The sequence below is a fragment of the Pseudophryne corroboree genome, chromosome 11 (genome assembly GCF_028390025.1).
Source record: "Pseudophryne corroboree isolate aPseCor3 chromosome 11, aPseCor3.hap2, whole genome shotgun sequence".
Classification (NCBI taxonomy): Eukaryota; Metazoa; Chordata; class Amphibia; order Anura; family Myobatrachidae; genus Pseudophryne; species Pseudophryne corroboree.
This window is the reverse complement of record NC_086454.1, coordinates 43,416,602-43,430,522: the sequence shown is the minus strand read 5'-3', so window position 1 is coordinate 43,430,522 and position 13,921 is coordinate 43,416,602. Positions and strand designations below refer to the sequence as shown.

General features: G+C 43.8%; 1 protein-coding gene across 2 annotated transcripts in view; it reads left to right on the top strand.

Moving 5' to 3' along the window:
* The first annotated feature begins 378 nt into the window (after positions 1-378).
* The window catches only part of LOC134968589 (uncharacterized), a 174,837-nt gene continuing 161,294 nt past the window's right edge, over positions 379-13,921 (top strand). For both annotated transcript variants that reach the window (XM_063944085.1, XM_063944084.1), the window contains exon 1: positions 379-504. In XM_063944085.1, coding sequence (XP_063800155.1) covers positions 453-504 — 52 coding nt within the window. In that variant the 5' untranslated portion in view covers positions 379-452. The remainder of the gene's footprint in view (positions 505-13,921) is intronic.

Sequence of the window (13,921 nt, the reverse complement as noted above, 5' to 3'; positions counted from 1 at the left end):
AGTGTGTGATGTTTGCTGGAGTATAGTGAGGTAGTATAAAATGCATACAGTGTGTGTCTGTGTGCAATGAGGTACAGTAGTGGGATATAGACAGTGTAATGTGTGTCTGTGTGTAATGAGGTACAGTAGTGGGATATAGACTGTGTGTACTGTAGTGAGGTACAGTAGTGGGATATAGACTTTGTTATGTGTGTGTAGTAGTGAGGTTGTGGGATACAGATATAGTGTAATGTGTGTGTCTGTGTGTAGTGAGGTACAGTAGTGGAATACAGTGTGATGTGTGTCTATGTGTGTAACAGGAACTGCCCTGTTTATAGGACATGACAGACTGACAATCTGTGAGAGTGAAAGTGAAAGTAGAATATTTCTGTACAAAGGAAGAAGCTGCAGCCATTAGAGGTCGGGTGTGGGGCTGATATTACAGGGGCTACGGTACAGACCTCACATTCAACATGAGAACCCCAAATATCCTGTATATTCTCCTGGTATACCTGACAGGGGCAGGTAAGTCACCCTGCGCCCTGTGTTATTAGTGTATGTAATGTCTGACAGGGGCAGGTAAGCCACCCTGCGCCCTGTGTGATTATATAGTGTATGTAATGGCTGACAGGGGCAGGTAAGTCACCCTGCGCCCTGTGTGATTATTAGTGTACGTAATGGCTGACAGGGGCAGGTAAGTCACCTTGCTCTGTGTGATTATTAGTGTATGTAATGGCTGACAGAAGCAGGTAAGTCACCCTGCGCCCTGTGTGATTATTACTGTATGTAATGGCTGACAGGGACAGGTAAGTCACCCTGCTCTGTGTGATTATTACTGTGGGCTGGATGTATTAAGATACATCGCCGCCCCTCGCCGCTTACCACAGCTATGTTGATCGCATATGTACTAACATATGTGATCAATATCGCGATGCGGTGACGGAGGCGTTACCTGTTAGGTGGTCTGCGGGGGGTCTCCGTCACCTCCCCGGGATCTTTACACTGGCTAGACGCCGGGAAGCAGCAGCAGGCTGCCCCCGGCGCCTCCTCCTCCCCCCTGCAGCCGGAGATTACCTTCCGGGTCCAGGGCAGCCTGGAGGAAGGTAAGCCGGGGGGGGGGAGGGGGGTCGGCGTCTGCAGCGGGGCCGGCGGAGGCGGCAGGTTTGTGGCGGTCGGCGATAAGAAGCCCATAGGCTTCTATAGGGTATCGCCATCCAAAGATGGCGATACCCTGGACGGCGAAAACGCGGCGGTAGGGTCTTTGTAAATTTGAAAATGCAGTAAAACCCCCGTTTTCGGGGGTTTTACCGCATTTTTGCTTTAGTACATCCTACCCTGTATGTGATGACTGACGGGCAGGTAAGTCACCCTGCTCTGTGTGATTATTAGTGTATGTAATGACTGACAGGGGCAGGTAAGTCACTGTGTATTAGTATATGTAATGACAGATGAGTGTATATTTTTTCTCTGATAAAAGATTAGCCCACTCCTTAAGGGGGGTACTGACGGAGCGATCGCTGCTTAAAATCCAAGCAATCTGACTAGATTGCTTAGATTTTAAGCATGATCGCTCCGTGTGTACCCCCCACAGCGATAGCGATGCGCAGCCCTGCTGGGTGAAATGAGCGCCCTTCTCCGTCTCCCCCCGCACGCTCAGCACACATCTCTCCCACATCGGCCTGTGAATACGGGCCTTTAAAATAGGTACACACTATAAAATTATCTGGCAGATTATCTGCCAGATCTAGCTGGTTGGAATGGAAGTCTGGTAATGGATGAGCAAATGACAATCAACCATTTGCTCCCAAACACTGCAAAACGGACAAAAGCAGTTGTTCAGACAGGTTGGTTAGATTTGCGTTTAACCAATTTGTCTGAACGACAGGTTTTGTTTGTTTTCCAGTGTTTGGGAGCAAATGGTCAGTTGTCATTTGCTCTCATCTATTACCAGATTTTCATTACAACCAGTCAGATCTGACAGATTATCTGCCAAATATGTGTATAGTGTGTATTGTACCTAGCTTTAGCCAGACATAACAGTAATGGTTAGTGGAGGGGTCCAGGTGTGGAGATAACATAGTAAAAGATAAAATTGCAGCCTATGTTCTGAAAAAAATGGCCTTTTTTCTTTTCCAAATATGTTGATCCTGGCCTAAGGAAATGCGTTTTTTGGACACACACATGCACCCACATTTGTACAAATGTGGGCACATGTGCGTGTTCAAAAAACGCATTTCCTTAGGCCAGGATCAACATATTTGGAAAAGAAAAAAGGCCATTTTTTTCAGAACATAACAGGCTGCAATTTGCTATGCCACAAGATTAGATTTAAAGAATTAATGTTTCAAGGTGACAGACTAAAATTGCAAACCTTTTCAAAACAAATTTTGGCATACAAAATGTGGTTAAACCCCCCCCCCTCAAACAAAAAAAAACCCTTTGTCTTTATTCCTTGATCCTTTAAAATTGCCAAATTGTCCTTTTAGCACAACGATTTAAAGCAGCAAATTTTTCAAATTGCTGAAATCTGCACTTTGCAAATCTCGCACATTTTGTTACATTTGGGCTGTTGTATGTGTGTCTTTCTCTGCCAGTCCTTGACGCCTTTACACTTTACACCCATGGAATCATGGGAAAGAGCAGGTTATATTGCTTTATGAAAGACTTTCTGATTAGAGGGTGGTTAGAAAGTCCATGTGCAATGTGTTTTTAGTCATCTGAAGATTCTGAAAACAAATGAGCACCCAAACTAAGGCCGTCATTCAGCATAAGATGCCAGTTTGCAAAAAACACAGACACGGGCGCTTTTCGGCCATCTGCGCATGCATGAATTGCGCAGCGCACGTGTGGACTTCCGCATTGCAATTTGATTGACGGGGGCATCAGTGCAGCATTGCGGGGGCGTAATCAAGACAAAGGAGGCGTGTCTGGACTGTTTTTGTAGTGGACATGTGACATCACATGCGGCTGCTGCGACCCGGAAAAATGGCGGTGATGCAGGGGCGATCCCTAATTTCTCGATCTCCAATGCGATCGCAATTTAATTGCAATCGCATCGCTAAGCAGGACTTTGCATGCTAGGCGGCCTTGCCCTGTGCTGGGTGGCCCCCAGCATGCGATCGTACTCAATAGCAGATTCTGCTTTGAGCAGAATTTGCTACTCCACCTGAATAGGGTCCTAACAACACAAATACACAAGAATTCAACATTTGGGTTGGTATCCCGCGGTTCACCATACCGATGGCGGGATCCCGGCCTTGAGATGCCGGCGGGGAAGGGGGGGGGGAGCAAGCGCAACAAATCCCCTTGCGGGTCGGGCGAGCTGTGATAGGCTCGGAGGCGAGCCGTGATAGGGTCCTCCAGCAATAGCAGTAAATGACAATTACAGTTGCCAATAAGAGAATAGGAATGGATAGATCAAAGTGCACAAGAAAATCTAGGTTGCAGCTACAAAAAGTGCAGAACATCCCATATTAACTCATTTAACAATAGTAAAGACAAAAAAGTTTGCACAATAGTATAAGCTCTCTCCAGATACCAAGTTCCTCTTACTGTCAGCAACCAGCGGCATCCTCGTCTAGAGTCCCGCTGCCGCCCGCCAGCCCATAAGAAACGCTGACAGTAAGAGGAACTTAGTGGTTCTAAGCAACAGTCTCTGGCTGACAAACAAAAGACTTCAATAGTGCATCATTGCGTCATTCCGGAGGATATCAGAGTGTCTTATATATTCTATGTTGATTAATGTGATTACCTTACTGTGACCGGACGGTCCCGTACGAAAGCCCTCGCTGCCTCGCATTCCTCCCAGTCACAGAATGGTCATTGAGGTCACGTAAACCTGGCCAAATAGGGGATTCCCGCTTACCGTCAGTAACCGCCTGTTACTGACTCCACCTACTGCGCAGTAGACAGGTACAATGCTGCTTAGTTCTATAGTTTTGCTGAGGTGCGCTCCCTTGGTCACTACGGGTAGTGTGTCTTTGTTCAGAAAGGGGAAATTCTCATCACTAGATGGCTTATCAGCAGTACTTCCTTGTTCCGATGTTACACGATGTCCTCAAAAAAAGAATTTATATATAGTGAAGTACCGTAGGGGTCAAATGGGTTTGCAGAAATTCCAATCACATATAAGATACAATGTAATGAAAACTTCAATCCACCTTAATATGGCGGACCTACGTACCAGACTTAGTGGGGTGTCAGTAGTGCCCACCCAATCACGCTTGTAATGTCCCTTCCTTTGTTTCTGCAGACTCCGATATTAATTCTTTCCTAATTCTCCTTCACCTCTCCGTCCAGGTATAATGTTTCCGTGAATAGGAGAAAATACCAATATATAGTAAAGTACTGCTTGTAATAAGGTGCAAAATTGATTTATTGATAACGTGCAAAAATTAACATAAAACACTAGGCGTCTTGATCACAAGGTGTAAGATATAAAAAAAATTCAAATCCACCACAGATTGGTGGACCCACGTACCAGAGGTTGTGGGGTGTCACAATGGCCCACCCAAACAGCGCTAGCAATGTTGCTCCCCGGGGTATGTAGCAGCAATCAGCGTGTTCCCTCCGGCTTCTGTAGGTACCTCCAATCAGTCACCAACGCGTTTCTGCCCTCTGGGGGCCTTTGTCAAGGTGTGTGGTGTGTGTGTGTGGTCGGTCTTTTTAAACCCCACAGTGTGCCCTGATTGGAGGAAACCTTACAAGTAAAAATTAACATAAAACGTATAATAATAAACTTCCTGATTAGTATCTTGTTAAAAATGACCTTTAAAACAGTGCCCCTTGATAGGAAACTTCATTATTTCAAACAGAAACGAATTTCTAGTTAGTTTTCTATCGCCGCGTGCGTTCCACAGCCAGTGGAACGCACGCCATCCTCTACTTCCGGGCACGTGCGTTCCACAGTCCCTGGAACGCACGCCGCTTCCTGTTAAGACCTTTGTCCGGAAGCGCCGCGTGTAGCGCTGCGGGTCCGTGATCGAGGTCTCAGTATACTATAATCCAGAGTGCATATGCAACCTGCGTGCCGCAATGTATCGATGTCCCCCATTATTGGAACATTCATACAAAGGGGAGACATACATTTATGAAGACATAATATATGTAAAAACGTCACATATCCTTCCTTTGACTTCATTAAAAACACTAATAAAAACGAAAATACAGTACAATAAATATACATAATGGGATTATAATCATAAAAAGAGGAAATTATATCAAGTTCATAAAAAGAGAAAATTATATCAAGTTCATAAAAACCATTTAAGTTCAAAATCCATATTTAGCCCTTTTCATATTTAGCCCTTTTGGATTGAGGGTGCCCATTTCATATATACCGTAAGTTTAATTTCTGTTTGTGCTAGTATTTCTTCTCCATTGTTCCTTCTCCAGTGGTTTTGCACAACTTTAATCCCTAACACATTGGTTAGACCCTCACATTTACTATTATGGACTTCTTTAAAATGGTTAGATACAGAGTGGGTGACGAGCCCCTTTTCTATATTCCTAACGTGCTCCGCCCATCTTATTTTTAATGATCTACAGGTACGTCCAATATATTGCAAGCCACACTTGCATTCCATCAAATATATGCAATTTTTTGTGTTGCAAGTGATGAACTCCTTGATGTCGTATTTAATTCCTGTAGATGTTGAATGATATTGTTCAGTTTTTGATGCCTGTGTTTTATGGGTCTGGTACATTTTACATAAGCCACACCTGTGGAAGCCCTTGGTCTTTATTCTGTTGGTTTTTTTGGGGGGAATGCACTTTTCACAATCCTCTGCCTAAGGTTTGGGGCCCTACGATAAATAAATTTGGGTTGTGGCTTTATCAATGGTTTTAAGACAGGGTCCCTAGATAGCAAGTGCCAATGTTTTTTAATAATGTTTTCCATCTCTCTATATTGGCTGTTGAAAGTGGTAATAAAAGGTAACATGACCCCCTTTTCTTCTCTAGGAGTTTTGGGTCTCAAAATATCCTCCCTATCTATTCTTTCTATTTCTTCTATATGTGTATCCATAGATTGTTTCTGGTACCCTTTTGTAAGGAATTTATTTTTTATGTCATCCGCCTGTTTTTTATATATTTCTGTTTCCGTGCAGTTTCTCCTCATACACCTAAACTGGCTCTTGGGGATATTTTTAATCCAGTTAGGATGGTGGTTACTTTCTGTGGGAATATATGAATTGGTGTCTGTGGGCTTAAAAAAGGATTTGGTGTGCATAAGTCCCTCTTTAATATATATTGTCAAATCTAGAAAGTTAATTTCTTCCTTACTTATTCTGAAGGTTAGGTCAATGTTGAAGTTATTAGAATTCAGTAATTTGCAGAATTCATCTAATATCTCTTTCTCTCCTTCCCAAATAAATACTATGTCGTCGATGAACCTATACCAAAGTTTAATGTGTGGGAGGAACCTATTATTGCCCCAAATGTGGCTGTCCTCCCATAGGCTCATGAAGAGGTTTGCATATGAAGGCGCAAAGCGAGTTCCCACTGCGGTCCCTCTTGTTTGTTGGAAACATTTTCCATTATACCAAAAGAAGTTATTTTTTAGGATGAAGTTGATACTTTCCAATAGAAAGGGAATTCTGGTACTGACATCCTCGTTTTTCTCAAGATGGTATTTCACTGCTTGGATGCCTTTTTCATGCTCTATAATTGTATACAAACTCCGGACATCCGCAGTGCAGAGGAATGAGTTTTCATTCCACGATATTGTTTTTAGTTTGTTTAGAACGTCAGCGGTGTCCTTGATGTATGACTTAATTTTCAACACCTCGGGTTGCAGGTGATGGTCAATAAAATGAGACAAATAGGATGTTACTGAATTTGTACCTGCAACTATAGGTCTCCCTGGGGGGTTCTTTACGTCCTTATGTATTTTAGGAAGTACGTAAAAGACTGGAAGACTGGGATCCGTAATTTTCATGTATTGTTCCTCTTTCTCTGTGATAACTTTCTGTTCTTTATATTTCGACAGTAGAAGCGCCAGATTCTTTTCTATTCTCTCACTCGGATTCCCTCTTAGTGTCATATAGGTCTCTTTGTCGTCCAGCTGTTTCTTGATTTCTTCATCGTACTTCTCTACATCCATAATGACTATACCCCCCCCCCCCTTATCTGCTAGTTTTATCACAATATTTGTATTTTCACTTAGATTTTCAATAGCTACTTTTTGAGGTTTCGTTATATTATGTTGAACTTTCATCTTGAAGTGGGTGTCTTCCAAATCAGTCGTCACCGCTCTGTTAAAACTTTCTATAAAACAACCACGGTTAAATGTGGGATTGAACATGGATTTGGGCCTGAAAGGGTCCCGGGTCGATGTGGTTTCCCCTTTTTGTGTTAGGAAGTATTTTTTCAGTGAGACTTTCCTAACAAATTTCTGTAAATCTAAATAGGTTTGGAATTTATTGAGTTTGTTATTCGGAGCAAACTTGAGACCCTTTTCAAGGACATCTTTCTCATCTTTAGAAAGTTGATGTTTGCTCAGATTGAATACAGTTACTTTTTCTGGGGTTGGAATTTTGTCATTGATATCCTTCTTCTTGGTCAGACCCTTCCCTCTTTTTCCCCTTTTCTTGGTTGTACGCTTGAAGACTAGAACCTTCTTTGCTTCCTCCTGCTCCCACCTAAAAAATCATTCCTGTTGAGGGTTTGGTATCTATTTTTTATTCTCAAAGGTGGGGTGTGACGTCTTTCCTGACTTCTTCTCCATTCGTCTTTTATGTAGAATCTCCTCCGATCAAATTGATCTCGCCTATGTTCTTTTTCTGTATTGTACCGTGTTCTTTCTCCTCTGTTGACATCTCTGGTCATCTGGTAGTTTCTTTTTCTGTTATTACCTGGATTGTAGGTTCTTCTTCTGGATTGTGGAGTCATAAGTTTTTCAGGGGTTAAGTTTCTATTATAGTGTGTTTTATTTTCAAATCTTAATCTAGTTGATCTTTCTGGGGTGGGGTTATATTCACAATTACACGGTGTTTCCTCTCTGTAATCTCTTACCACCTCTACTGAATCCCGTGATCTTTCCTCTTTGTCATTGTTTTCACTTTTTTTATCATGTTTATCCCTGATGAACTTCCTTTTCTTTCTTAATATAGTTTCTTTTTCTTTTCTGACTCTCCTTCTTTCCATTTCCCCTTCTATTCGGATATATTCATCCAAATCCCTGTATGGTGTTAGTAGCTCTGTGTATTGTTCTATCTGGGTTTCTAATTGGGCTAAATTCTTTTTCCTTTCATTAATTATTAAATTGATCAATGCGGAAGAACATTCTTCTAGGATTGTGTCCCATTGATCGTAGAATTCCCTACTTTCCTGATCTGAAGAAGGTCTTTTATCTATTCTCAGACCTCTTGGTATAAGTTTCTCTGTATTATATCTTTCTAGGGTCGTGGTCTCCCACCATACCCGACTTTCTTTGAGAAGTATGTATTCCAATTTTTTCATATTGCTTTCTATATCTTTCAGATCTAATTTTTCTTTATTGGTGGAAATTTCATCTACTGTGTTTGACGTGAATACTGAATTAATAAGTAGATTTCTTTGCCCTCTGTAACCCAGCATGATGCTGCCAATCTTATACTAATAACCAAAAACAATCTTACACAGAAAAAATGTACAGATGGCGCTTCAGTTCAAAGGTGCTGCAGTCCCCCAGCTGGGACGGTTATCGATTTCCCAAAAAAGTTCAGTCTTAGTTCTATAGTTTTGCTGAGGTGCGCTCCCTTGGTCACTACGGGTAGTGTGTCTTTGTTCAGAAAGGGGAAATTCTCATCACTAGATGGCTTATCAGCAGTACTTCCTTGTTCCGATGTTACACGATGTCCTCAAAAAAAATAATTTATATATAGTGAAGTACCGTAGGGGTCAAATGGGTTTGCAGAAATTCCAATCACATATAAGATACAATGTAATGAAAACTTCAATCCACCTTAATATGGCGGACCTACGTACCAGACTTAGTGGGGTGTCAGTAGTGCCCACCCAATCATGCTTGTAATGTCCCTTCCTTTGTTTCTGCAGACTCCGATATTAATTCTTTCCTAATTCTCCTTCACCTCTCCGTCCAGGTATAATGTTTCCGTGAATAGGAGAAAATACCAATATATAGTGAAGTACTGCTTGTAATAAGGTGCAAAATTGATTTATTGATAACGTGCAAAAATTAACATAGAACACTAGGCGTCTTGATCACAAGGTGCAAGATATAAAAAAAATTCAAATCCACCACAGATTGGTGGACCCACGTACCAGAGGTTGTGGGGTGTCACAATGGCCCACCCAAACAGCGCTAGCAATGTTGCTCCCCGGGGTATGTAGCAGCAATCAGCGTGTTCCCTCCGGCTTCTGTAGGTACCTCCAATCAGTCACCAACGCGTTTCTGCCCTCTGGGGGCCTTTGTCAAGGTGTGTGGTGTGTGTGTGTGGTCGGTCTTTTTAAACCCCACAGTGTGCCCTGATTGGAGGAAACCTTACAGGTAAAAATTAACATAAAACGTATAATAATAAACTTCCTGATTAGTATCTTGTTAAAAATGACCTTTAAAACAGTGATAGGAAACTTCATTATTTTAAACAGAAATGAATTTCTAGTTAGTTTTCTATCGCCGTGTGCGTTCCACAGCCAGTGGAACGCACGCCATCCTCTACTTCCGGGCGCGTGCGTTCCACAGTCCCTGGAACAGGAGATGTTTATTTTCCCAAATATTTGTAGGGGCAACAGCAATACAGCAGATGTTAACAGCAGAAGGTAGTTGGTATAATACACTCTGCGGCTCACAGGCCTCCTCTTTTTATCTCAATTCTACACAAAGTACCACAGGGGGTAAGCCCACCCTGTCTTCTCCAACCAATCAGGTTATCTCACAAAAATATAAATAAATACAAGTTACATTTCAAAAGAGTTAAAAATCAGATAAAGCACCGTTCTGCTCCTTTTCATATATGAACCAAACCAGTGTGCTTACAGAGAAGACAGCAAACAAATCCTTTCACCTGCATGTGTGTATAACGGTTACACAGAGACACATCTCAATCTCAAAGAAAGGCAATTTGTCCTCAAACGTCAAGGCATTTTAAAACCGAAACAGCTTACACTTTCCTTCTAAGTGCTGGCGTCTGCCTGCATTGTAAATGTGCAATCCTACAACTGTGCGCCGTAGAGCATTAAAGATAACATGGTGAAAACACAGTATTAAACATGCATTTGCGCCCAGCGCCAAGTAGTCTATTTAAAAATCACACCGGACCCTTACGTGCCACGGCTGTTATTGTCCATGTGGCTGAATGGCTCTCTGGCCACACTTACCTTTGAGTGTTACACACCGGTGTTTTGAGTACTAATCATACTTTGTATCTGGAGAGCACTCATACTATTGTTAGAGATAGTTTTAAAACAAATATGCCACTTACAGCCCCCCACAAATCCTCCGCAAGCTGTGGCACAAACTTGCATTTCAGGTACATCAGAGTAGAGATAGAGTCCAGGGGAAGAAATGGGTGCAGGTGCACTATACAATCATTACTGTAAATTACAGTATATAATATACTAAGAGGTTGTTAGCATATAATTGGCCAATGATATGGGCTTGCTCACCTCTATCGAGCAAGTCCCTAACACTTTTGGGGTTCACACTGGGACGCAGGGCACCCCCAAATCAGCCCAGCCACGAACCCCCCCAAGGCATCACACTAGTGGAAAATCGTGAGGTGTAATAAAGTATAAGAGAAGCATAGGTAGTTACGGAGTGTAGAAAAATTAGATAAAAAGTGGGTGAAAAAAATACATGGATAAAATGACACACTTAGGAGGTAGTGAAAAAATAGTGACTATGAGTGTTAGGGTGTGATGCCCTGGAGTGGCCCAGACAGAACAGTTCAGGGGACCCCACGTCCCAATGCTTACCCCCAAATAGACTGACACTGTATGAAAATAATAGGACTTACTTTGTATTATGCCTGAATCATTGATGTGCAGTCAGATGTAGGTCCCTGCTTAAAATCAGTTTGGTAGGTGGGGGAGGGGTGCTAGTCAGAATGAAGTAATCTCAGACTTCAGGTGTGTATTTATACACATAGTATAGACCAGTGGTTCTCAAACTCGGTCCTCAGGACCCCACACAGTGCATGTTTTGCAGGTAACCCAGCAGGTGCACAGGTGTATTAATTAATCACTGACACATTTTAAAAGGTCCACAGGTGGAGTTAATTATGTCACTTGTGATTCTGTGAGGAGACCTGCAAAACATGCACCGCGTGGGGTCCTGAGGACCGAGTTTGAGAACCTGTGGTATAGACTATACAGAGGAAATGGGTCTAGACTGCACACCCTAGTGCAGTGGTTCTCAAACTCGGTCCTCAGGACCCCACACAGTGCATGTTTTGCAGGTAATCCAGCAAGTGCACAGGTGTATTAATTACTCACTGACACATTTTAAAAGATCCACAGGTGGAGCTAATTATTTCACTTGGGATCTGTGAGGAGACCTGCAAAACATGCACTGTGTGGGGTCCTGAGGACCGAGTTTGAGAACCTGTGCCCTAGTGGTTGTAATGAAAGGTGCTATCTGCTGAGATTTTATGGTAATACAGGGGAATACAGGGGAAGAAATGGGTGCAGATGCACTATACAATCATTACTGTAAATTACAGTATATAATATACTAAGAGGTTGTTAGCATATAATTGGCCAATGATATGGGCTTGCTCACCGCGTCGAGGTCACCTCTATCGAGCAAGTCCCTAACACTTTTGGGGTTCACACTGGGACGCAGGGCACCCCCAAATCAGCCCAGCCACGAACCCCCCCAAGGCATCACACTAGTGGAAAATCGTGGGAGAGTCCCACACACAATCTCACAAATTGTCACACACACCCCTTCATGCCTCAAACCCAACCCCCTAAAATCTATAGCACTATCTTCGGAAATTCCTGTCATAGTCCCACTCCTGCCTGTATATAACAGCACTCCTCCACTAGTGTTGCCTGTCTAACCTAGACATAAAAATGCATTTACTTCCTTTCTTGTGCCACCCGAGTGGGCTTTCTTCACCATTCCTGGGGTATAGGCTTAGTGGTTGACCTTTGTGCTGCAGGCAGGTCTTCACTGCAGGGGAAGGGGGTTGCAGCCAAATGAGTGTTGCTGGGGTGTGTTATGTTGTAATCACATCATTGTGGCTCTGCCCCTACCCCTGCTATACAATGCCGCGAGTACAGGCGTCATGAAGCTGGGGGTGGTGCCATAATGTTGTGATTCAGCGCAAATTGTATCATCAGCTTGCTGGGCCACTTACTTAATGCAGCAAGTGTGGGGGCCGAAGGGTGGCCTCCAGGAGACTTGTCCACTCTTCTGGGTGTCCGGGAGTGCCACCTGAAATTTGGAGCTTCCCTGTCACTTTGTTTTCTGTCCACCCACTCTCTAATCCCTGGCCCCCGATGTATGATAGTAATTGCTACATATTGCAGTTTGATACATTTTCTCTGACGTCCTAGTGGATGCTGGGAACTCCGTAAGGACCATGGGGAATAGACGGCTCCGCAGGAGACTGGGCACATCTAAAGAAAGATTTAGGACTATCTGGTGTGCACCGGCTCCTCCCCCTATGACCCTCCTCCAAGCCTCAGTTAGATTACTGTGCCCGGCCGAGCTGGATGCACACTAGGGGCTCTCCTGAGCTCCTAGAAAGAAAGTATAGTTTAGGTTTTTTATTTTACAGTGAGACCTGCTGGCAACAGGCTCACTGCAGCGAGGGACTAAGGGGAGAAGAAGCGAACCTACCTAAGTGGTGGTAGCTTGGGCTTCTTAGGCTACTGGATACCATTAGCTCCAGAGGGATCGCACACAGGACCCGACCTCGTCGTCCGTTCCCGGAGCCGCGCCGCCGTCCCCCTTACAGAGCCAGAAGCAAGAAGGTCCGGAAAATCGGCAGCTGAAGACTTCTGTCTTCTCCAAGGTAGCGCACAGCACTGCAGCTGTGCGCCATTGCTCCTCATGCACACCACACACTTCTGTCACTGATGGGTGCAGGGCGCTGGGGGGGGGGGGCGCCCTGAGCAGCAATATTAACACCTTGGCTGGCAAAACTGACACCATATATAGCCCCAGAGGCTATATAGGTGTAAATTACCCCTGCCAGAATAACACAAAAAGCGGGAGAAAGCCCGCCGAAAAAGGGGCGGGGCCATCTCCCTCAGCACACTGGCGCCATTTTCCCTCACAGCTCCGCTGGAAGGATCGCTCCCCGGCTCTCCCCTGCAGTCATGCACTACAGAAAGGGTAAAAAAGAGAGGGGGGGCACTAAATTTAGGCGCAGTATATATATAATACAAGCAGCTATAGGGGAAAACACTCTGTATAGTGATATCCCTCTGTTATATAGCGCTCTGGTGTGTGCTGGCATACTCTCCCTCTGTCTCCCCAAAGGGCTTTGTGGGGTCCTGTCCTCTGTCAGAGCATTCCCTGTGTGTGTGCTGTGTGTCGGTACCGCTGTGTCGACATGTATGATGAGGAAAATGATGTGGAGGCAGAGCAAATGCCTGTAAATGTGTTGTCACCCCCTGAGGGGTCGACACCTGTGTGGATCGACTTATGGAAGGAATTACGTGACAGTGTCAGCTCCTTACATAAAAGGTTTAACGACATAGGACAGCCGGCTACTCAGCTTGTGACTGTTCCAGCGTCTCAAATGTCATCAGGGGCTTTAAAACGCCCGCTACCTCAGATGGCAGACACAGATGTCGACACGGATACCGACTCTAGTGTCGACGACGATGAGACTAGTGTACCCTCCAATAGGTCCACCCGTTACATGATTGAGGCAATGAAAAATTTATTACACATTTCTGATAGTACCCCAGGTAAACCACAAAAAAGGGTATTATGTTTGGTGAGAAAAAACTACCAGTAGTTTTTCCTGCATCTGAGGAATTA